The sequence below is a fragment of the Micromys minutus genome, assembly GCF_963924665.1.
Source record: "Micromys minutus genome assembly, chromosome: 10".
NCBI lineage: Eukaryota > Metazoa > Chordata > Mammalia > Rodentia > Muridae > Micromys > Micromys minutus.
In genome coordinates, this window is record NC_137979.1 from 54712414 (window position 1) to 54734962 (window position 22549).

The 22549-nt window shown below is 53.4% G+C and overlaps 1 protein-coding gene across 2 annotated transcripts in view; it reads left to right on the forward strand.

Moving 5' to 3' along the window:
• Positions 1-583: 583 nt before the first annotated feature.
• The window catches only part of AXIN2 (axin 2), a 29623-nt gene continuing 7657 nt past the window's right edge, over positions 584-22549 (forward strand). The window contains exons 1-6 of one of the 2 annotated variants that reach the window (XM_080922669.1): positions 584-684; positions 3310-4256; positions 11345-11485; positions 19286-19388; positions 21746-21886; positions 22020-22519. In XM_080922669.1, the coding sequence (XP_080778795.1) occupies positions 3442-4256; positions 11345-11485; positions 19286-19388; positions 21746-21886; positions 22020-22519 (1700 nt within the window). In that variant the 5' untranslated portion in view covers positions 584-684; positions 3310-3441. Of the gene's footprint in view, positions 685-1206; positions 1325-3309; positions 4257-11344; positions 11486-19285; positions 19389-21745; positions 21887-22019; positions 22520-22549 lie in introns of those variants that run through there. The other variant, XM_080922670.1, reaches the window with a different exon arrangement.

Below are 22549 nucleotides of genomic sequence, written 5' to 3' on the forward strand. Positions count from 1 at the left end.
ACACACACACACACGTCGTCATGCCTTTCAAGTTCCAGTCAAGTGCGCCCTAAGAATTGGCCAGCGGATCCCAGGGCTATAGCTCCGTACCAGAAGGCCCTCCAAATCTAAATTCCCAGAGAAATTTGATAAAAGGTAGGAACGTGTTTGATGGAGGGGGCTGGAGTGGTGGGGGGCGGGTGCTGGATTGCAGTTCTTGAAATGGCCAGACTGCCACAAGAAACTGGCATTCTGGAGCTGGAGAGCAGTAGGTAGGCAGGGGGAGGAGGCATGAGCAAAAGAGGCTGGAGAACTTGAAAGGTGAAATCAGAACTCCGGCCAGGAACACCCCGGCGCTGCCCGCAGCTGGCAGGGGGCAGACGAGGGCCAAGGAAGGGTTAACGCGGGAGCTGAGTGTGCGACGGGGGCCGGGCCGGGGCGGGGCAGAGCGGGCGCGCGCTGTCCCTTTAAGGCGGGCGGCGCGGGCCGGCGGAGCGCCGCTGTGATTGGCGCGGCGGGATCACTGGCTCCCTGAGCCCGGCCCGGGGGAGTCGGCTGGAGCCGGCTGCGCTTTGATAAGGTCCTGGCAACTCAGTAACGGCCCGAGAACCGGGAAATAAAAATAAGCCGCCGATCGGGATGGATTTCGGGGCCACCCGGAGGCCGAGGCGTCCGCCTCCCCAAAGGAGAGCTCTGCTGTAAAAGGTGGGGTCGGAGGCTCGGTCCCGCCGCAGCCGCTTCCAAGAAAGCTCCGTGCGGCCGGGGGCGGTTGGCAGCGGGGCGCGGGGCCGCGGGAGGGGGCGGCCAGGAGCAGGTCGGGGTAGGAGAGGGGTGCGGGTTGCACGGCCCCCAAAAGGGGCTCTGGAGCGCGCTGGGCTGACTCGGGTGCGGCTCGCATACCTCCCTTCCAGGACCGTGCGCTCGGCTCGCGCCTTTGAAGTGCACAGTTAAATCCACAGCGCAGTTTTTGTTGGAAGCGCCCGGAGGACATTTGGTGCGCCTAGTGACTGCTGGAAACAGGACCTGGGTTGAAAGCCGGCCGGGCGGGGGCCGGGGGTGGCCGCGGCGGGGGCGGAGGCCCACTCGGATCTTTTGCATAAAAGGGGCAGCGGGGCGCACGATCCCCCCCCCCAACCTCCCCGGCGCAGAGCTCGCTCTCGCCTCGGGATCGTTGTTTTCCGCGCACCCCCTCCTCCGCCTCCGCGAGACTCCTCATGTTCCCCACGCCCGGGCGGGCCCGGGGGGGCCCCGGGGCAGCCTCTGCGAGTCCAGCGGGGGACCCGGGCAGGGGCCCTGCCCGCGGCGCCTGCAAGGTCTCTGCAAGGAGTGCGCCAGCGGATCAATGGTGAGTGCCGAGGCCCTGGCGGTCCGGCGGCCGGCGCGCTTTGATGTGCGGGGCGGCGCTTTGAAGTTGGCAGGCCGGCTATTTCGGGGCGCGCTCCAGGCCCGCGCGGAGGGGAAGCGGCGGGCTCGGCGCCCAGCGCTCCGGGGGGTTTGGCCGGGCGGCCCTGCGCGCGGTGAGCTGGAGTCCCCTCCCCTGCGCGGGGTCCGGGGTGGCGGGGGGCCGGTCAGGGAGACTTCTCCAAGTGGCGTCGGGGGCGGAGGCGGAGACGGGCAGCTCGCCCTCGGGGGTCGAGTCGCCGTGGGTGTGGATGAGTTGGGGTGTGCGTGTGCACGCGAGTGCTTTTGGAAGGTGGGATGAAAGAGTGGCGGCGCCCCCAGCTTGCCCTCCCCGCCCCTCCCCCGCCCCCTCCCACTTCTCTCCCCACTAGTCTCCCCCTCCCATCCGCGGGTCCGCGCTTAGGTGCCGGGAGCGCTGGCAGAAGCTCAGTGTGAGGGTAGAACCGGCCGGAGCCTAGGGCGCTCGAGTTCCCCCGTTCCTCCTTGCCGCCCCTTTTGCGGAGAGGCCGAGACTCCGCGCGTCGCCATTTCTGGACTAGGCGGTTGCTTTCCGTGCCTTTTTCTGCGGGAACCTCTGCGAGGCTTGACACCAGGGAGATAACCCCATCCGGGCTCCTGGGTCTCCGGCCTCCCTCCCGGTGGACGGCGTACCGGGACTCTGGAGGCGTTCGTTTGCAGTTGGGCTGGGGAGGGACGGGGCAGAAGGGGCTCAGAAGAGATGAGAGCCTGGCGGCCTTCATCTTCCAGGTAACGGCGCCTCTCCACCTTCTCTGCGCCCGGGTGTGCGGCACTAACCGGCCCCACCACTTCGGGTTTGTGCCCAGCCTGGCAGCCTGAGCTCCGTCCGGGACTGGGGCGGGGTGCATCCACCCAGACCCGGGGTCTCGGGCAGCTGGCCCAGCGTTCCTCCCTGTCCCCTGGTCCGCCCCTCCTTAGTTTGATTCTTCCCTGGCTAGGGAGAGCAGCTTGTTTATTGGTTAGATAAGACTTCTTTTCTTTTGGAGAAAGACTGGCTTGGGATCAGTGTAGTTTGGGATTCTTGGCACAGGCAGTAGTAGCGTGAGAAGCCTTCTGATCCGGTTTTGTTGGGTTCGTGGCTCTAGGAGGTGGATTGGGGAGCCGGGGGCGGCGGGTCTCGAGGTTTCTCTTCTCTTTTTCAAAGTTTGGAGATCAAAGCCTCTCACTTAGTGAACTGGGTTCTACTTTGGGGAAGCGAAGACGACAAGAGGTGTAGACTGAGCCACGTTTTTGGTGGAGAGTCTTGAGTATAGGCAACATCATCTGGGATCGGGAAGGGGGGGTGCGTGCGGAATCCGCGAGTCCCTGACCCCCTTCCCGCCGATGCTGGGCGGGTGTTTTTTTTTTTTTTTTTTTTTTTTTCTTCAGGCGGGGATCTTCTGTAAGAAGTGGGACGAGGGAGCGCAGAGGGAGGGGTGGGTGGGGGGAATGGGAACCAGATGCCGGGGAAGGGCACTTTGAGAGCTCGAGTTATCTGTGCAGAGCAGAGTAGGGAAGTTTACCGAAATTGGTTTCACCTGCGTGCAGCCGGGCGGCTGGCTTTCGTGTTCTGGTTGTCCTGGGAGGGGGTCAGGCTAGGCTACCCCAAGTGTCCCTGGGCCCCGCGAACGTGGGGAAGGTTGTGTCTTGCACCTCCCGTGTCACTGTTTCTGCCTCACCTTCCCCCTCCCACCCCCCTCATGCACCACCCCCCCTCGCGGAAAAAGTGTGTGGGGAGCTCAGATTTCGCCTTTGAAAAAGCTGCGTCGGATACTTGAGATGAGCACCTCATGGATAGCTGGGTTGCTTGATTTGAATTTGAGGAGTTGAAAAGCCTGTTTACTTTCTTGCTTTGATGTTGGGTAGATCTGGTTTTGATTAGATCAATACCCTTTTCTCTCTCCCACCTCCCCCCCTCCTTTTCTTTTCCAGAGAGGAGGCTCACATGAGCCCCTGCTGACTTAAGAGAGACCAAGCCGGTTGCTGTGAGGAACTGGAAGAAAAAGAAAGAGGAGGAAAAACAGCAAAACAAAACCCAAACTCAGTGAGACGCTCTCCCTCACCATGAGTAGCGCTGTGTTAGTGACTCTGCTTCCAGACCCCAGCAGCAGCTTTCGAGAGGATGCCCCGAGGCCCCCGGTTCCGGGAGAAGAAGGGGAGACCCCACCGTGTCAGCCTAGTGTGGGCAAGGTCCAGTCCACCAAACCCATGCCTGTCTCCTCGAATGCTAGGCGGAATGATGATGGGCTGGGGGAGCCCGAGGGGCGGGCCTCCCCAGATTCCCCTCTGACCAGGTGGACCAAGTCTCTGCACTCCTTGTTGGGTGACCAGGATGGTGCATACCTCTTCCGGACTTTCCTGGAGAGGGAAAAATGTGTGGATACCCTGGACTTCTGGTTTGCCTGTAATGGCTTCAGGCAGATGAACTTGAAGGATACCAAAACTTTGCGAGTGGCCAAAGCAATATATAAGAGGTACATTGAGAACAACAGCGTGGTCTCCAAACAGCTGAAACCTGCCACCAAGACCTACATCCGAGATGGCATCAAGAAGCAACAGATTGGCTCTGTCATGTTCGACCAGGCGCAGACCGAGATCCAGGCAGTGATGGAGGAAAACGCCTACCAGGTGTTCTTGACTTCTGACATATACCTCGAATATGTGAGGAGTGGGGGAGAAAACCCTGCTTACATGAGTAGCGGGGGACTGGGGAGCCTCAAGGTCTTATGTGGCTACCTCCCCACCTTGAATGAAGAAGAGGAGTGGACATGTGCCGACCTGAAGTGCAAACTTTCACCCACCGTGGTTGGCTTATCCAGCAAAACTCTACGGGCCACAGCGGGCGTGAGATCCACGGAAACGGCTGAGAACGGATTCAGGTGAGGCTCTGGCTGGGCTGGGGTGGGGACGGGGTGTTGCTGAGTGGGGGGACAGGGCTTGGAGGATGAGTTAGCTTTGCAGATGTCTTCTGTTAGGGTGGATAGGTGGATGGCTAGGCTGGGGAAGCTGATAAAGGTTGATTGGGAGCTAGGATTTCTGTCTAGGAACTCTTTGATCTTATGTTTTGTTGTTTGTGGGGGGGGGTGTGTTGCAGTGTGCGCACAGCTGAGTACCTGCAAAAGCCTTCCAATGCTAACTTCAAACAGTGGCAAGCAGTATTTATTAATGTGGTTACTTATTATCCGGGGCTGTTGGGAGGGAGAGAGGAAAAGAAAAAGAGAGAATATGAACGCTGCTGCTTTTGATGTCTCTGAGTCACTAGACCCACTAAGCGCCGGTTTGGGAAGGGGTCATTTCACCGCTAATCATCAAAGTAGAATCACTCTGGCTTGGCGGGAGGCGGCTGGGTTCCGGTGGTGGCACGGGAAACAACGTGTGCACCTCGGAGGGATGAGTGGGATCTTTTGGACTGTATGTTAAGATCCAGGGAGCGGCTTAGCAACTGAGTTTGTGGTTCCCTTTGTAGAATTAGGTATTTCCCAGGGCGGAAGACTTCTGACTAACTTCGGGATGGCCCTGTGACTTCCTCATATGAAGGAGACTTCCCTTTGGAGTCTGCTGGGCTCTTAATCCAGCTTTCAAATGCTTTTGAGCCTCAGGGTCAGACCTCAGTTGATGGTTTGTTGCCTAGTGCTCATAGAGAAGGGGAGAAGGTGGGGGAGGAACGGGGCCCTCCAGACCACTTTCTCTCTTTAAAGCTCGATTCTTGGCCCTTTGGAGGCAACTTCAGACCTGTTAGGATTTGTTTCTCTGTCCTTGCAGAGATTCCCCAGAGAGAGTGCACCTATTAATTTTAGTCTGTTGCTTGTGACATGCAGGGTGGGAGTTGGAGGTGACACTGGGTTATTGTGTGTATGGCTTTATTCTCCTGTCCCTGTGAGTGCGGTTCTCCGTGTCAGGGACTCAGGCTGTGATCTGCACACTATCTCTAGAGATGTCGCCGGCTTTTTGGGGCGTGGTCTCTGGTATCCCACAGCAGCTAGAGGGGGTATGTCCCTGACTGCTGATTTGTAGCTCCACCACTAGGTCCTGCCTAATGTAGGCATGACTTCGGCCGGCAAGTAAGGGCAGGGCTTGCTCTCCAGTCACCAGAGGGCGCTCTTGCAGCTCTGGGAGTGAACTTAACCAATTTTCAGACATCTGGTCTACACCTAAATGGAACTGGCTTGACGTTTTGAAGGCAAGGTCACAGGAGGGAAGGGTTGGTGGCTCTGAGTTTGCAGAGCTAGCCTGTTTGCTCGAAGCTGTTGGGGCTGCTGTAGTGGCATGCAGGCCCCTGCCTCCGCTGTCCTGCCCCACTGCAAGGACATGTAGGTAAACTTTGCCATTGGTGTCCTTACCCTTCCAGCCTGACAGTCAGTGATGAGAATCCTTAAGGCCTGTGGTAAGGCTGCTTCTCCTCAGTGGATCTGCTGTGTCTTCAGTGTCAGGCCCAGAGTGTCTGTCACCTTTGTAAATAGCGCAACTCGGTTTCCAAGCCAGCGGTTAGAAGATGCCCCCACTCCTCCTTGTGGGTGGGCAGCCTCGGCGAAACTTTGGCTTGCCTCTCCCCAGAGGCTTCAGTGGAATACAACCAACATTAAGTTTGCCAAAGCACTGGAGATCCGGGCTGGGAACTGTGGATGCCATCTTTGGATGGGGGACAGCTCCTGAGTGACCCCCATTAGCTTCCACGCTAGATCAAGCACTTGTTTCCCACTGGGATGAAATATTTACCTGGACATGCCCAGATAGCTCTTACTTCCTTTTAACCCGAAAGCTCTCCCCCTAGTCCTCTGTGCAGGGTCTCTGAGAGAGTTCCAGCCCTTACCCATAGCGTTACTTTGTTTGAAACTTTCTCAACCTCACCTTCCCATCTGTAAGGTAGGTGGGCACTGTCTCTCCTGTCTGTGTCCTAAGGTTGTTCTTAGGATCAAAATAAGAAACATGAAAGGCTTTTTGTAAAGGGAAACATTTTGAAAAGAAGTTAAGTGTTATAATTAGTATAATTAACGATAATAATTGGGTCTCTGCAAAGGGCAGCAAGGTTAGCACGTAGCCATTTTTAAGTGGCAACTCTGAGGGTTTAGCCCATTCTTCATTATAATGTTTTAAAGGCGCCCCTCTCCCCCTCCTCTACTTTTTTGAACATTTAAGAACCTGCTTTGCAGCATATTCTTGGAACACAGGGGTCAGCCCCCCTCTTAGAATTGAGGTTCCCTCCCCTCCCCATCTGCTCACTCATCCAGCAGGATCCAGGCTGAGGAAGTTACCCAGTGAAGTGAATGAAGCAGCTGGAACCTACTGAGGGGCGGTTTGCCTCAGCTGCACGCGCGGTCATCTTGGCCACTGGGGTGCCCAAGGCACCGGCTAGCCTTTCCAAGCCCTGTGTTTATGTGGGCACTCAAAGGAGCCAAGGATTTTAACGACTTGTTTGTACCCTTACTGATTTGGTGTCGGGTTTAATATAAATAGTTGGGACGGAAGAGCAGAAATTACCCTTGGAGGGAAGGGTTCTGGTTTGTGTATGGCTGAGTGGGATGCCCGGCCTCTTGATGGTCTCTATAAATAACTTAGGGCATAAGTCACCTGGTGGTGGGACTGTGTGACCTAACCCCTCACACAAACAACACCCCCACACCCCCCAGCGTTGAGGTGTGTGGAGCCAGGGCTGTGAGCTAAGGTGCTAGGCCCACACTTATTTTAAGAGAGAGGATATGATGTTGAGCAGAGAGCTCCTGTATGCATCCCTTTCTGCCCTGGCCCTGGGCAGAGTTCTCCTGCCTCCCCTTGGGCCTTCTGCTCTGGACTGGCTTAAAATCCCAGGGGCCTAGCAGACTGTCCTGTGCTGGCCGCAAGGGCTTCCTGTTCTCTGAAAGAACTCGCTGATGAGGCCCGTTTTCTGTGAGAAGCCATTGGAATCAAGCTTTGCTTCAATTATCAAAGAAAATGATGCCACTCGAAAGCTATGCGGAGAGCAGTGGTCAGTAATTAGAGGACCAACCAAGGAACGCAGCTGGCTAAGATACACTCAGCAAGCTTCGCTTGGTTACAGAAGACACTGACCCCTCGCCGTCCACCCAGTCCCTCCATCCTGCCTCCCAAAATGCTAGCTGAAGAGGGTGTTGACCTGACAGTAAAATGTCAGAGGCTCTCCTGGAAAGCCCTAAGCTCGGCCTCAGAAGTGGGCCCTCTCATTCTGTTGGGAGAGGGTCCTCAGAAAGAGGCCCTTTGGTGGATTCTATTGGGTCCCCATAGCTGGGGAGAAGCAGAGGTGGCCCCAGCATTTCCTCAAGAGGTATGAACTGGCCCAGCACACACACACTTCCTTCTCCCAGGGACCTTGAGGCCCTGTTTAGCCTGTCAGCTCAATGGCAGAGTGGCTGGTGGGTGCACAGCCCACAGTGTGTACCTCAAGCCTGGGAGCTCTGCACATTTGGGAGCATAGCCCCCCCCCATCATCAAAGCATCTGGGTACAATTAAGGTGGCATGCTCCATCTCCCACCTCCCTTTTTAAGTAATCACAAGAAGACAGCTCTAATCCGCCTCCTTAAAATTGTGTGGCACTTTGGAGAAAGTTGGAAGCGCTTAAAAGCTGAGTTTCCTCTATCTCCCCACTACCCTGCCCTTCTTCTGCCTGCCTTGTCATGGCTGTAGGAGAACCCAAGCCCTTTATTGCAGTCAACTGAGTTGAGTAGTTATTACGTTTTTAATGACTGATCACACAGTAGCCCTCTATTTTAGAAGTGGAGGGAGACAAGTTTATTTTGGGAGCCACGTGCGAAAGGAGTGTGTGTGTGTTCAAATACACACACAGGCCCTCAGGGTTTGACTTGGGCATCTTTTTTGTTGCGATGGTGAGGAAGGAATTTCTATTGAGTCATTTTCTCCTTGAAGAGGAAGGAGTGTAAGTCTTAGATCTGAGATGCTGCTGATGTGTTAATGCCACCAAGATAGCAAGACCGAAGGGAGGGAAGGTGTTTGAAGGCTATTTAAGGCTGCTTTCACTGGTTTGATCTTACGCCATGCCTCTCTAAAACCTTTTCAGCAACCCGTCTGATGGATGTAGGTCTTTGAAGGAGGCTCAGCCAAGTTTGGAACTCCTGACATGGGGCCACCCCCCTGCTTTTGGTGTTGGGGATACACATGTGAAGACAGGTCAAACCCCCACAGAGCACACAGTCTGGGGCTTAGGACACGCTTTCAGCTGTGACACATGCTAAGTACTACAGGATTAAAAGGGGAGAGGTTTGGGGATACAACATCTCTTCATTTTTGCAGGCACTTAGGATACTCAACATCCTCACCCCCCAGTTTCAATGCCCTTGCCTTTAGAAACTAAGAGGCAAGTAGCCATGTTTGAACTGCCTTTTTTTTTTTTTTTTTTTTTTTTTTTTTTTTTTTTTTTTTTTTTTTTTTTTAAGCACCTTGGGGAGCTGTGTCCTGTCCCCATTAGTTAAGTCAACACCAGCTCTGGCCTCTGGCCTCTGACTTCTGCACCCTCTTATGAGTGTATGTACCACTGGATTCCCAAGGAGGGGACCCTGTAGTAGTTACTGTGACAGGCCCGTTCTAGCAGGGGACTGCAGGCTGCTTAAAGACTTGGCCTGTCTCTGTCCTCTCTCACCCCATGTGGTGCCTGTGGAGGTGATGGTGAGCAAGGACTCACCATCTTCCTATGAGTCCTCACTGGCCAGGAGCCCAGTGCCACTATCACCCCCTAAGTCTTCTCTGCCCACTGTGCTCTCTGTCCCTGTTACCTTGGGTGCCTGGGGACTCCAGAGTAAGGACATGCAGGTGAGGAACGGGCAGGGATAGTCTCAGCAGTCTTAAATTCTCATTAAAAAGTATTGGGAGATGACAAGTCTCCCTGCCTCAGCGATAGGGCAGGGCCAGTGGCCTAGGGGCAGTTTAGAGTCACTTGTCCAAAGTGTACAGACAGCCCACATGTAGTACCCCTCTGGTCTGTGCTTGTCTGTGTTTCTGTTTCAAAGTGACATGTCCAGATTGTTGCAGTGGGACATCCCAAGCTAATGTCCGGCAGCTCTGCCAGTGGGTCTCTGGTCAGTTGGTCCTGATGCTTGGCTTTGTTGGGCCCCTCAGGGTGGCTGTAGAGACTCCAGCTGATGGGCAGCAGCCGTCATGTGACTATGGTGTTAGCCCTGTTCTGGGTGCCAGGGAAGCAAGGAGGTCTCCCACCTCAGGTCACGGGTTCTCAGCATTTGGTGGAGGATGTTGGAATCCAGCTAGAGCAGAAACTCTTTCAGTGGGCTTCACTCCCACTTGGTTTTCTAGTTCTACTGTCCCCATTGAGAGCTTCATCAGAATGGACAGGAATTCACTCCTGGGCCTCTGTTTACACTTGCTCCCCCCAACCCCCAGCAGTCCAACCTTGTGGCCCTCTTGGGCCCCATGGGGTGCTAGTAACTCCTGTTGGTGATTCTGTCCCCCAGACTCCTGGTCCCTCCCTGTCCTGCTAGGATAGACTATGGCCTTATCAAGAAGGCCCTTGTACTAGTCTTAACTAGTATAACTGGCCTCACTGGTTAGAGCTCACACTCCTCTCAGTCTGGAGAGGACCCTGCAGTCCTCCCTGCCCACTGTATTCTAAGTGTTCTGATTCATCTCAAATTCCCGCTCATCTGACATGATGCACCTGGTTCTCTCTGTCACAGGGACCATTTCCAGCCAGCCTTGCTAGAAACCTCTCCATCATACCCTGCCCCGAATCCTAACTTCTAGAACTTTCTAAAGCATCTTGTCCATTCATGTCTTCCGGTTCCAGTTCTGCATAGTGGCTACTATCTGCCTGGCACCACGAAGGGTCTTATCCCAAAAATGGGCACTCCACCCCGTGCCTTCTGCCTGAGAGAATGCTTGGGATCTGATAGGCTTTCAGCAGCACCCAAATAACCTCCCTTATGACAGCCCCTTACATTTTGGCGGCTCTAGCATAGTGCAAGGACAGGAACTTGGTGAGCAAGAGCAGTTGGCTGCCCATGACCTTTCCCTAGCCCCCTCTCCTCTGCCAGCCCGGCAGCTATCTTTACGGAGCAGCTGCCGTGGGCTGACAGAGTGTGTCTCCTTTCTGAGCTTTGTCCTCTCCAGTTCAAATCTGTTGCCAGCTGAGCCCTGGGAGGACTGTGCCAGGGTCTGGGTAAATGAAGCCTCCTGCAACTTCAGGCTGATTGTCCCCTGGAAGGGGTTCTTCCTGCAGCAGCCTGCTGACCTCCTCTCCTTCCCCCAACAGAAGTCCTTAGCAGGTGACACAAGTGGAATGTGGCCCAGCAGGAGACGGGCACACTGGTTGTTCTGGGAGGGAAATGGGGACCCACAGGCCACTAAGACAAAGGGGCTGGAGACCCTTGGAGGAGGGGCCAGACCTGCCTTTGACAGAGCTGCTCACTTCAGTCCTGGCGCCTCAGCCAGCCCTGAGGGAAGGAAGGCCATGGTGGGGGAAGGGCACTGCAGGCACAGTACCATGGCCGCCACTGACCTCGCCTGAGCATCTGTGCCATCTCTGGCGTAGCCCTGGGTCAAAGGGGGGAAAGCTCACCCAGGCCTCTGGGCTCTAGCATCTCTGGACTGGGTTGGCAGACCTCAGGAAAGGGGAGTTAGGATGCCTGATGTTCCTGAGCCCAAGAATCGGCTTGGATGCAGTGACCGGGAGAAGAAAGACAGCTGTGTACTGGCTTCTTTCAGCCTTAGCCCAGTCTGCAGTCCTAGAATACAGTCCTGGTCTCCCTGCCGACCCCAGCCAGTTCCCGCCACTCTGGGTGTGAGTACTGAGGAGCTGGTAGCGTTCCCCGGCAGCCTCTGCCAACAGGGCTCTGGAGGACCCCCTCATCTCTCGGGTGTTGGGGAGCGGGAACAGCACATTGGCATTGCCAGACGTGGAGTCATGCACTGCATCATCCTGGGGTCACTCGATGGCCCCAGTTTCCAGTGGGGATCAGTGACCATGGTCCTCTTGCACTCTCCCCATAGATCCTTCAAGAGAAGCGACCCGGTTAATCCTTATCACGTAGGTTCTGGCTATGTCTTTGCACCAGCCACCAGCGCCAATGACAGCGAGTTATCCAGCGATGCCCTGACCGACGATTCCATGTCCATGACGGACAGTAGTGTGTAAGTATCTGGTGTCCCTTCCACATGGGGCTGGGTGCGATGCCACATGGGGGGGAGTCAGGGTGGCGGTGGCGGCTGTCATCGAACCTCACCCAGCTTGCAGAGCCCGTGTCTGTGAGTGGCCATCAATTTCCTGGGCAGGATGTGGTGGGCAGGATGGATGGTAGAGGGTGGTGCATGGTGGTCTGGGCAGGTTTAGTGAGATCCTTGAAGAGACGGCCGGGGTGGTGTCTTCAGAAGGAAACCAGAGTATATAGTGGAAGGCTAAGAGCGTCTGGATTTATGTGTGAAAGCCATCTTCTTTCTGGTTGAGCTTATGGCAGAATCACTGGGCTGGTCCTGAAACAAAGTAGGCCCACGGCAGAACCAGCAGGCAGAACGCAGGGCATTACTACAAGGGTTTTGTTCTGGACTTTGGAGACAAGGCCATTAAAGGCAGGGAGTATTCAGCCAGACCTCTCCAAAGGGCCAGTTGCCTGCGTGCGTGCGTGCGTGCGTGAGTGCGTGCGTGTGTATGTGTGAGTCCTTCAGTGAGTACCATTCAGGTCTGTGTTGATGAAGTCCCAAGTCTGTCAGATGCTGGGACCTGAGGAAGGGGCCCTTCATAGGACTGTCTGATCTCAGACCCTTGGCCAACAAATGGCTTTGATGTGTATTTTTAAAGCAGTCCAAGTCATTGAAGTGGTCCAATGAGGTCAGTAGACTGTTGGGGAAGGTCATGCTTTGAGTTGTGGGTCATTTGAAGTGAAGTCAGATCTATGGAGAGACCGCATCATCTTCCCGTGAGTCCCACAGTGGAGTTTGGGGTCGTAATGGTCTGAATGCCCTCTTTCTGGCCACCCTTTGGTGTTTCGGCAGAGTCAGGGTAGAATTTGGCATGGCCAAAACTCCCCAAAGGCTTCACCCAGCACCCAGTTGAGAGTTGGTATTTCAGAAAGCCCTTTGAAAGCTTCCAGCTAGCATTTTAGATCAGGATTTCTGCTGAACGAATCCTTGAAAGACAGCCCATTCAGCTAGTGTGCTGTGAGGTTCTGGGACACTTTCTTAGACTTTGCTCATTTTCGGCTCCTAAAACTGAACTGTCTATTCTCCGCATGTTTGGAGCTATCTGGCTTCTGTTGGCTGGTGTCCTATAACCTGACTGGCCACACAGGACCACACAGGAAAGTGGGGGAGGTTAGTTTGAGGCTCTTGACCCTAATCCCCGCCCCCATCCCCTGCCAGCTTTTATTGTGTTATTTCAGTTTTCCCGGTCAGTAAAGGGACAGATATTCTTTAGGGACACATTGAAGTTATTTATTTAAAATGGCGTATTTTTTTCCTGTGTGTGCATTGGTGTTTTGCCTGCATGCGTCTGTGAGGGCATCAGGTCCCCTGGGTCCGGGGTTACAGAGGGTCATGAGCTGCCATGTGGGAGCTGGGAACTGAACCAGGGTCCTCTGCAAGAGCAGCCAGTGCTTCTAACTGCTGTGCCATCTCTCCAGCCCCAGTTGAAGTTTAAAGAAAGAGCATCATTTTGGCATTAGTAAGAGTAGGGTGCACATCATTTATCCGCCAGGGTTGAAAGGTTTCAGAGAACTGGTCCCATTTTCATAATTGGCTGAGCTCTTTAACTGTCCACACAGGCTAGGGGGAATTCTTACTTTTTATTTTATGTATATGAGTATTTTACCTGATGTATGTATGTATGTATGTATGTATGTATGTATGTATGTATGTATGTATGCATACTGTATGTGTGTCCAATGTTCACAGATGTCAGAAGAGGGCACCAGATCCCCAGGAATTGGAGTTAGGGATGATTGTGAACCACTCTGTGGGTGCTGAGAACCTAACCCAAGCGCTCTCTCCAGCAACCCCCACCTCACTACTCTCAAAGAACTCCCAAAGACTCACAGTATTCTTTAATAGACCTAGTTTGTGTCTTGTTTTGTTTTGGAGACTGGATTTCAATGTGTAGCCCTGGCTGTTCTGGAAGTCACTATGTAGACCAGGCTAGCCCAGAACTCACAACATTCTGCCTTCCAAGTGCTGAGATTAGAGGCACACATATGCTACCATATCTGGCCCTAGTTTGCTTCTTGATAGTTCAAAAAAATTAATACCAGGGTGGGCTTCATGATGTTTTGTAGGTTGTGAGGTTGTGTAGGGCCGGTGTTCTGTGTCTACTGCTCCCATCTGTCCTGTTTGGCTCCCGTGTCTAGACTTGGCCTCTAGGAATCATTACTCCTTTAGGACACAGTAGTTACGGCGTGTGTGGGAGCCTCATTACCACATTGAATGAAGGCATTGAGTGAATCTCCGAAGTCCGGTGCCCTTTACGTAAGACCGCGGGGCTTCTGTTTAGATTTCTTAGAGACTATTTTTGGCTTGCTTCCTGGTCCTTGGCTGGGTTTCAGTCCTCATCACCGAGGTGTTATTCTGGGTTCATGATGAGATAACTTGGGTGTGGTCCCATGCTGACCTCAAAGGACCCAATCAGCAAGGTAGGCAGTGACCACCAAGAACTGCAAGCAGGCAGGAAGTAGTAGGGAGCCCCTGGCCACGGCCGAGGCAGGACTCAGACCCGGGCTGGATGTGGCGCCTGCCCCACCATACCTTCCATGTTCACCATGAGCCATTAGTGAAACCAGCTGTCTTTGAGGCCTTTAAACCTCTTTCTGTTTTTCTGTTGATCACTGATCATAACACTTTGTTTTCTCAAAAAAAAAAAAGTTTTCCCCGAATCTTCCTTGTTTATTCTTCTTTTAATCCTTTCTCAGGATGAAAAGGCCTCCTGTACAGCCCGGGCTTGTCTTGAATTCGTTGTGTAGCCAGAGATGTCCATGAACATCTGACCCATCTCCTGAGAGCTAGCGATATAGTTAGGTTCTGGAGTTCACACCCAGGGGCATTATTCCTGCAATGCTAGGCAGTAATCCTGAGCCCAGCCCCCAATCCCATTTAAACACAACACTTAAAACACGTGTGGACAGACATAAATATGGGGGAACTACTTTGAGGCCCAGGAAGAGTTGCCAGGCACAGACAGGCCCTTGGGAGGCTGGGGCCAATAACTTGTCACTTGGTGGCTTTTCTTTTCAGGGTGCTGTCACCGCCCCCTGTGGCCTGTTCTCTGGCCTTTGTAACAAGATGTCATGTCATGGTGGGTAGATGTTGAGTAAAAGTCCCGAAAAGGTATTGTGAGACTTAGAGTTTAAGGGTCCAGGGTGTCAGCCCAGAGTCCTCCAGACAAGTTGGCTTTCCGTCCGGTTCCTCGTCACGGATGTATCCACTCGTGCATGGTTAGACTAAGAATGCAGTTGGCATCAGAGGTTCCTCCTAGGGCTCCTGGGAATTACCTGGAGCCATCTTTGGGGGTGTGGTGAAGGGTCTTCATGAACAAGAGCCCACTTATGGAACTTGCTTGTGCTTAGAGGCTCCTGTGGGTGTCCGGCTACCATCAGCTGCCAGGAATAGGGTGGTACTCTCCCCCACCCCCAGAGTGATTCCTAGTCTCCTGCTAAACACACTTGGCTTGGGGTGGTGAGAAGCACTCTCTGGCCAGCCAGCCCTGGGTGTGTGTGATCTACCCTGTGTTGGGCGGTCACCCGGGATTCCCAGGCTGGGATTAGACCCCCCCTCCCCTTCTCCAGAGCTCTGCCAATTGTGGGCCTTGTGCGGATGAGAGCGCCAAGTGAGAAATAAAGTATGTGTGTTGGGGGGGGGGTATGAAAAGCGAATCTGAATCGCTTTCAGCCCATTGTTCATCTGGGGAGGCTTAGAGGGGATAAGAGGGTAGCAGGCCCCTTTGAAATGTGCTTGAACAAGTGAATAGGAGCTCCCCATCAAGCTTGAAAAGAGGCCTGGCTGCTTCTCCTCCTCACAATGGCCTGCGTGGGCTGCTGGGGGCTGAGGGTCTGGGGAGCAGGGCTGACTGCCCTGCTGTGAGTTGGGAGGGGACAGGGATGAGGGGTGTGTGTATGTGGAGAGGGGGGTCAGAGGCAGCTTTCAATAGACTCCAGAAGGTTGGAGTTCATTAGACACAAGTCTGGGGAAGCAACCATCTCATTTGTGACAGAACCAATTAAGTCCCCTGGGCCTTTGCAAGAGGCCTGGGTAGGGGATGGGCGGTGCCGGCCAGGTCTTGGTTCTTCCTGGGACACCCCCCCCCAGTTGAGCCTCCTCCCAGAGCCCAGTGCTAGTGCCAATAAGGAAAAATCCCTCTTAAGGATGGCCGGGGACTCAAGTCTCCACTTGAGGCCCCAGAGAAGGCTGTTTTATGAGCTTGTTACTTCGAAACCTGCATTCTCGGAAGAAACGGCTCTAGTTTCTAGCCCCCTCCTTTGGAAGTTAACTGCCAAACTTCCAACAAAATCCTAAAACCTGAGTCCTGTGGAGGGTGAGGAGCTAGAGGCTCATGGGGCCAGGCCAGAGCGAGAAGGGTACAGAGAACCTGGTTTAGGGAGGAGGAGCAGGGAGCGGCTGTGCTTTATTGCTCAAGTTCAAGGACCTTCAGACAGGGGTACCAGGCTTCTCGGCCTTGCCTTTTTATGGGGAACCGCTCCTGTCATTAGAATTGGCTGCATTTGACTGAGGCTGTGTGCATTTGTCTGATCTGTGTTTCCCCCTACATAAACACAAGATGACTTTCCTCTGTTCCACGGAGTGGGTGGCGGGTGTTATTTGACCTATTATTTTTATTTCCTCATATCTTACCTGGGGGGGGGTTGGTCTGACACCGGGGAGTGCGCCCCAGTGAACTTCAAATATCACCTTATCTTACGGACTAGGCTTTTGATGTTGGCTATGATCAGAGGCCGCCTCAGAGTGACTGCCAAGAGCCGGTGCACGCGTGCGCTTACGCCTGCTATTACAAAGCCACCGGAAGAAGTGACATTCAGGTTAGGTCAGGCACAGTGGAGTCAAAGGGCTGAGCTAATTGGCTTGGCTTAAATGGCAACTAAGTGGAGGCTACACTTCAAAATCCGTGTGCCCCAGAAACAGCTGGGCCCGGCAGCAGGCTCGTTAGCTAAAATGTTTGTAATTAAAGGAGACTGTAGAGGGACCAGAAACTCTGGCGCTCTTCAGCCCAGGGTTATGAGCAGCCAGGACACTGGTCATAAACTTCTGGAGCCCGAACAGAAGAAAGGAGAGGCCCCTTTTGGAATGAGGGGCTGTTTTGGAAGAAGATTCCCGGCTAGGGGGAATTAAAGCCATATTTCCAGGAAGGCGCCTCTCAGCCTCTGGCTTCTCCAAGCTAAAATTCCCCCTTTGGGCTCTGGGCACAAGTTGCCTTTCCTGTAGCTGGGTCCTTCACCTGTGCTGGATGCTGTGAGAGGGTACTTGGGAAGTCACTTATTCCTCTTGCTGGTTGCTGTGGCTGTCATCTGCCTCTCACCCCTACTTCTCTCTCTCTCTCTCTCTCTCTCTCTCTCTCTCTCTCTCTCTCTCTCTCTCTCCTACTTTATATGAAAAAAGCATACAAGATATAAAAACCTCCCCATTGATTTATCCCTGAGAGGAAAGAAAGATTCATAAGACTGCGGGTGCAGATGGAGGACAGAGTTGAGAGGCAACTGGGACCCTCTCCCAGGCACTGTTGTGTGTACATGTGTGTGGTGTGTGTGCCACAGCGCATGTGTAGAGGTCAGGGTTCAACCTTCTCCCCTATCTTTATATGACTGCTAGGGGTCAAACTCAAGTCTCCCACACTTCTATGTACTGAGCCATCTCATTGGCCCCCACAGGACCCTTGAACCCTGACCTAACTTGTTCTAAGATAGGAGTATATGGGTAGCCATTAAGACCCCAGAGGAAGAGCTGGTTCTGAGAGAGGTATGGTCATTCATGCAGACCTGGGACAGGAACACGAGAGCTTTGTAGGTGACCCTAACCTAGCATTCCCACAGCTAGTGAGTGCTAATGGTAGAAGATGCCATATGTCCCCTTTGCCCTCTCATAGTGTCACATGGCTTCTTGAGGCTTAGGAATTGAAACCCATGTTCAGACCCTCGGGATGCATGGGTAGCGCAGGCAGGCTGCTGAGCTAAGGGTATATGTTCTAGAGGTCAGCGGTGACTTGCTCGGCTTGGGAGCTTGAGGTATTATTTCTGGTCCCCTAGACATTGTGATTCCTCAGGGTTCCTGTGAGAAGAAAATCTGATGGCATGCCAGGTGTTTACAGTAGCACCTGAACGGGATCCGTGGGAGCTCGAAGCTCCAGGCTGTAGTCAGTGGCCTTGGGTGTAGTTTCTATGCTGGTGAAGAACCCCAGGTTACTGCTGGAGTGTAGGCAGCTGTTCCAAGTCGAGAGAGTAGAGTGTTCATAAAATTAGCTTTAGATGAAACATGTTGCTGGGCTTGAAACCCATATAACCCTCTTCACCTTCAGGGGTCTTGTCAAGCGAAGCCCTTGGCGAGTCAGATACTTACCAGTTTTTGCAAGCTTCTGTCTCCTAGGGCAGGACATACAACTTGAGCCCCCCAACCCCCATTCTGAACTTTCTTCTCCACACTTTGCAGCATCCCTTGATGTAGTTACCCCTCCCTTGTTCTTTCAAGGCTGGGATTAGTTATACTGTTGACCTAGCAGAGTCTTTACCGTCTACTCTAGGATGTCCTGTAGCCCCAGTCAGCCACCTTCCAGAGAACAGTTAAGATTCTGGAATATACAGATGAGGAACCACAGGTGATCCATTCCTCCCAACTCTGTTTAGACACTTGATTGTCACCTTCTGCTGATGAGACGAGGGTTCTTTTCTTCCTGGGGTGAACAAAAACACCAGAGAAAAGGGAAGCAATCTGACCTTAGTAAGTATTTAGTATTTAACCTAATTTTAGTATCATAGCCTCAGAGCTCGTGACCCCCTTGGGTCTCTGGAGGGGACATCAGTGGGAGTAGTCACACCTTGGCCATACTGCTCCTAAGTCTAAAACACTTTTTTTTTTTTTTTTTTTTTTTTTTTTTGGGCGAGTCAGGGCTCATTAAGGAGTAGGTCTGGAACTGAACAGAGATGCCCATGTTTTGTTTTATAAAATAGATTGAAAGTCATGGGCCTCAGAAGTTTACCCAGAGCTTGTTGACCACACTCCAATTTTAGATTGCACACCCTCCATCCCCACAGACACACACCCCACTCCCCCCACCCCCCCGTCTTGTCATGATGGTTGCCCTGAGACACTCTTAGGATACCAGCCTCTTAAGAGTGGAACCTTCTATCCCTCCTGCCCACTCGTCTCTTGCACAGAGGGACGGTGTCCAGGTGACGTCTGACATGTTGCAGATACTTGGGTGTCTGGGCGAGTTTATAGTACCTTGTTTGAGGGTCTTTGTTCTTAGACCCTTCCGTTCTGTGTCTCGTGAGTCTCTGCTGACTGGGGAAGATCACCAAAAGATGGTGGCTTATAAACCGTAAGAAAGTTGGACATGACTGAGCTTTCGTGCACCTTCATGAACAGGTGGCTGAGCCCATGGGCTGGGTTCCTAACATGACCCTCCCACCTTTTGCCCTGGCACTGTTCTCCCAATTTAGACCCAGTCTGCCAGAAGGGCCAAAGGAGTCCAGGGCTCTTGACTTGAGGACACATAAGCCAGCCAGCACTCCTGCATCTGGGAGAGAGACGAGCCGCCATGGGTGACATTGGGCAGGGTTTGAAGTTTGGTCTCCCCTACATGATTGCACCTGGAGTTGCACAGTTCATTTCCAGGGAAGCGTGTGCAGCCTTTCCCACACGCAGAATCTCAGGGAGGATCGTGCAAGTGATGTCACCTGCTGAGATCATCTTGGTGAGCCTGTGGATTTTTGTCTTTCCCCTTAGAGATGGAATCCCTCCTTACCGAATGGGGAGTAAGAAACAGCTCCAGAGAGAGATGCATCGCAGTGTGAAGGCCAATGGCCAAGTGTCTCTACCTCATTTTCCGGTGAGTACAGACAGGACAGGACACGGGCACTGTTGTTACCCGAGGCCCTAAATTGTTACTAGAGCCGGGAGGTGAGGGCAGTGCCTGAGATCTGCTGGAGTGAAGGGACAGAAAGGAAAGGCCGGACTGCAGATATTGAATGGTTCTTTTGGGTGTGGTAGTAATGGAGTGACGTTTGATAGTTCCTGAATCAAAGAACGGAAAATTCTGTGAATTCAAAAAACAAAAAGCAAAATACGTATCACTAGGTGATGACTTGGTGGGCTCACTGCATGCCTGCTAGACTGGAAGTCCCCGAAGGCAGGAAGCCTCAGAAGGACCCTCCTCACTCCCTATCTTCCTGCATACATGTGTTTGTACATGAGCTCATTGCGGTATATATGTGCACCATGTGAATGCAATACTCATACATGCCAGAAGAGGGCATCAGATCCCCTGGAACTGGAGTTCTGGATGGTTGTGAGCTGTCACGAGGGTGCTGGGAATTGAGACCAGGTCCTCTGAAAGAGCAGCCTGACCTCTGACCCCTCTCCACAGCCCCAGAATTTTGTCTGTTAGCGTCTGCATCCGGACCTGCTACAGTTCCTGTCATAGACAGGTGCTCACTAAACATGAAGTGAGGGAGGTTAGCATCTCGGTGTGTTATGTCCTTCTGCCCTGTTCACCTTGGGAAAAAAATAACCTCCCAGGATACTCTGCTTCTACACAGCTCACTGCCTGCCTGTATCCTTGACCATTTTCCTAACCTGGATGCCGCGAGCACACAGCTCTACATACAGTCTTACTTTCTCGGGTTCCAGAGCGGGGCCCTCTTGAGTCTGTGCCTGAGTGTGGATGGGCAGGATGTCTAAATATGAGGCTCCCCGGAGAAACCTCTCATGGCTGAGGGAGGGTAGCAGGTTCCTCTGGGACCCTTAGGTCAGTCAGCACAGTTTACTGGGCTCAAGAGTCCACAGGCTCTTTCTACCGTAGCTGGTGTCTCTGGGAAGCCGTCTTTCCTGGCCGCTTCGGAGAATCCAGCTGGTTCATGTGGCTGGGTTATATTCAGAAAACATCAGGCTTCTAGTCCCAGGTCACCTGAGTAGCGTTACAGATTGTAGGTCTCCCTGGAAACTCCTGGCACCGACAATGGCAGACTTACCTTGTCTAACACTATCATGTTAAGATGGCTTTGGGGACTGATGTCTGTGACCCACCCCCACCCCCAGAGTATAGATGACAAAGATATTTGAAGGGGAATGAGGTATGTGTTAATCAGAATTCTATTCCCCAAGTCTATAACTTGGTTGTTTTCTGACCTGATTTGTTCACATCAACTTTGTATGTGTGGTTCCCAGAGCCAGCCTTTCTAAGAACAGCCATTCACACACACACACACACACACACACACACTTGGTGCAGCTAAATGGTTGCAGTGCTGAGTGAGGGTGGCTCTTCAGCTAGGGAGAGCAAGTTGGCTTTCTGCTCTTCCCCACCCCAAAAGAAAAAAGGCAAAGCGAGAGAGAGAGAGGAGGAGGAGGAGGAACAAGTGGAGAGGTGGGGAGGGCAGAGTGGGGGGGGATGAGATGACAGAGAAAGGACAGAAAGCCAGGCGGCGGGGGTTCTTGCCGCTTGCTGCTCTTGGCAGGCTTTCTTGACGCCCTTTTATATTCCGTACTTGGTTTGGAGATGTTCCGTTTTCCCTTGATAGATCGGCTTCAGGCAGCCAAACTCAGCAGTGTTCTGCTACTAGCCCGAAGCAGCTTTCTTCATTTTCTATACAAAGAGAGGAGGAGGAGGGGAGCTGAGGACAGTGTTGAGACAACACTACCTCAAAGGTGCCCAGTGTGAGGCCAGGAAATAAATTACCACTTCCTCTCTGATCTGGGCCCGCTGACTCTCCCCTCCCCCCTGCCTCTTTTCCAATCTTATTTTTTTTAATTTTCAACTCCCGTTCTGTTTAGACTCTACTTTTTATTCCTTGAGTTGGTTTCTCTCCCCTCCCCATCTCAGAGGGCTGCCTTTTTTTTTTTTTTTTTTTTTTTTTGATGTTTGACAACAGTCTTTGAAGATTTTCTACTTCAGAGTAGCTACTGATGGGCTGGTTGTACTACAGAGAGAACAAGCAGGGCCTCTCGGAGTGCGACCAACTGCTCCTGCCCAAGGCAAACGCTGGTGGGGACCATGGCTCTCCATGAGGCCACAGAGCCCGTGCATAAAAGTCGCGAGCAGCGCAGGCCTCCTCGCCATCCAATTTCCACGCAAACACAGGGACTCAGCACACATCCGCAGGCCCCACAAGGTTCATCCAAGCTGGTGTGGCCAGTGCCTGCCTGGCCTGCTAATGGTGCCTGGTTCCTTCCTTCTCACACCCTCAGAGAACCCATCGCCTGCCCAAGGAGATGACGCCCGTGGAACCTGCTGCCTTCGCCGCCGAGCTCATCTCCAGGCTGGAGAAGCTGAAACTGGAGCTGGAAAGCCGCCACAGTCTAGAGGAGCGGCTGCAGCAGATCCGGGAGGTAGGACCAGCTTGGGTATCCTCTCTACCCTGTGCATGTGCGTGTGCGCCTGTGCACATGGTCTGTGCACAAACCCGGGCAGCCAGAGGGGTTGCTTTCGTCTTCACCTCCCCTCTGGGTCTTCTGTTTCTAGGATGAAGAAAAGGAGGGGTCTGAGCAGGCCCTGAGCTCACGGGATGGAGCACCGGTCCAATACCCCCTGGCCCTCCTACCCTCTGGCAGCTATGAAGAGGACCCACAAACCATTTTGGACGACCACTTGTCCAGGGTCCTCAAGACTCCTGGCTGCCAGTCACCTGGTGTGGGCCGCTACAGCCCCCGTTCCCGCTCGCCCGACCACCACCACCACCACCATCAGCAGTGTCACGCCCTTCTTCCAACTGGGGGCAAGCTGCCCCCTGTGGCTGCTTGCCCACTCCTTGGAGGCAAGAGCTTCCTGACCAAACAGACGACAAAGCATGTTCACCATCACTACATCCACCACCATGCCGTCCCCAAGACCAAGGAGGAGATAGAAGCGGAAGCCACACAGAGGGTGCGCTGCCTCTGCCCTGGAGGCACAGATTATTACAGCTACTCCAAGTGCAAGAGCCACCCGAAGGCTCCAGAGCCCCTGCCTGGGGAGCAGTTTTGGTAAGTGACTAGCACACCCTGAAGGTGGGG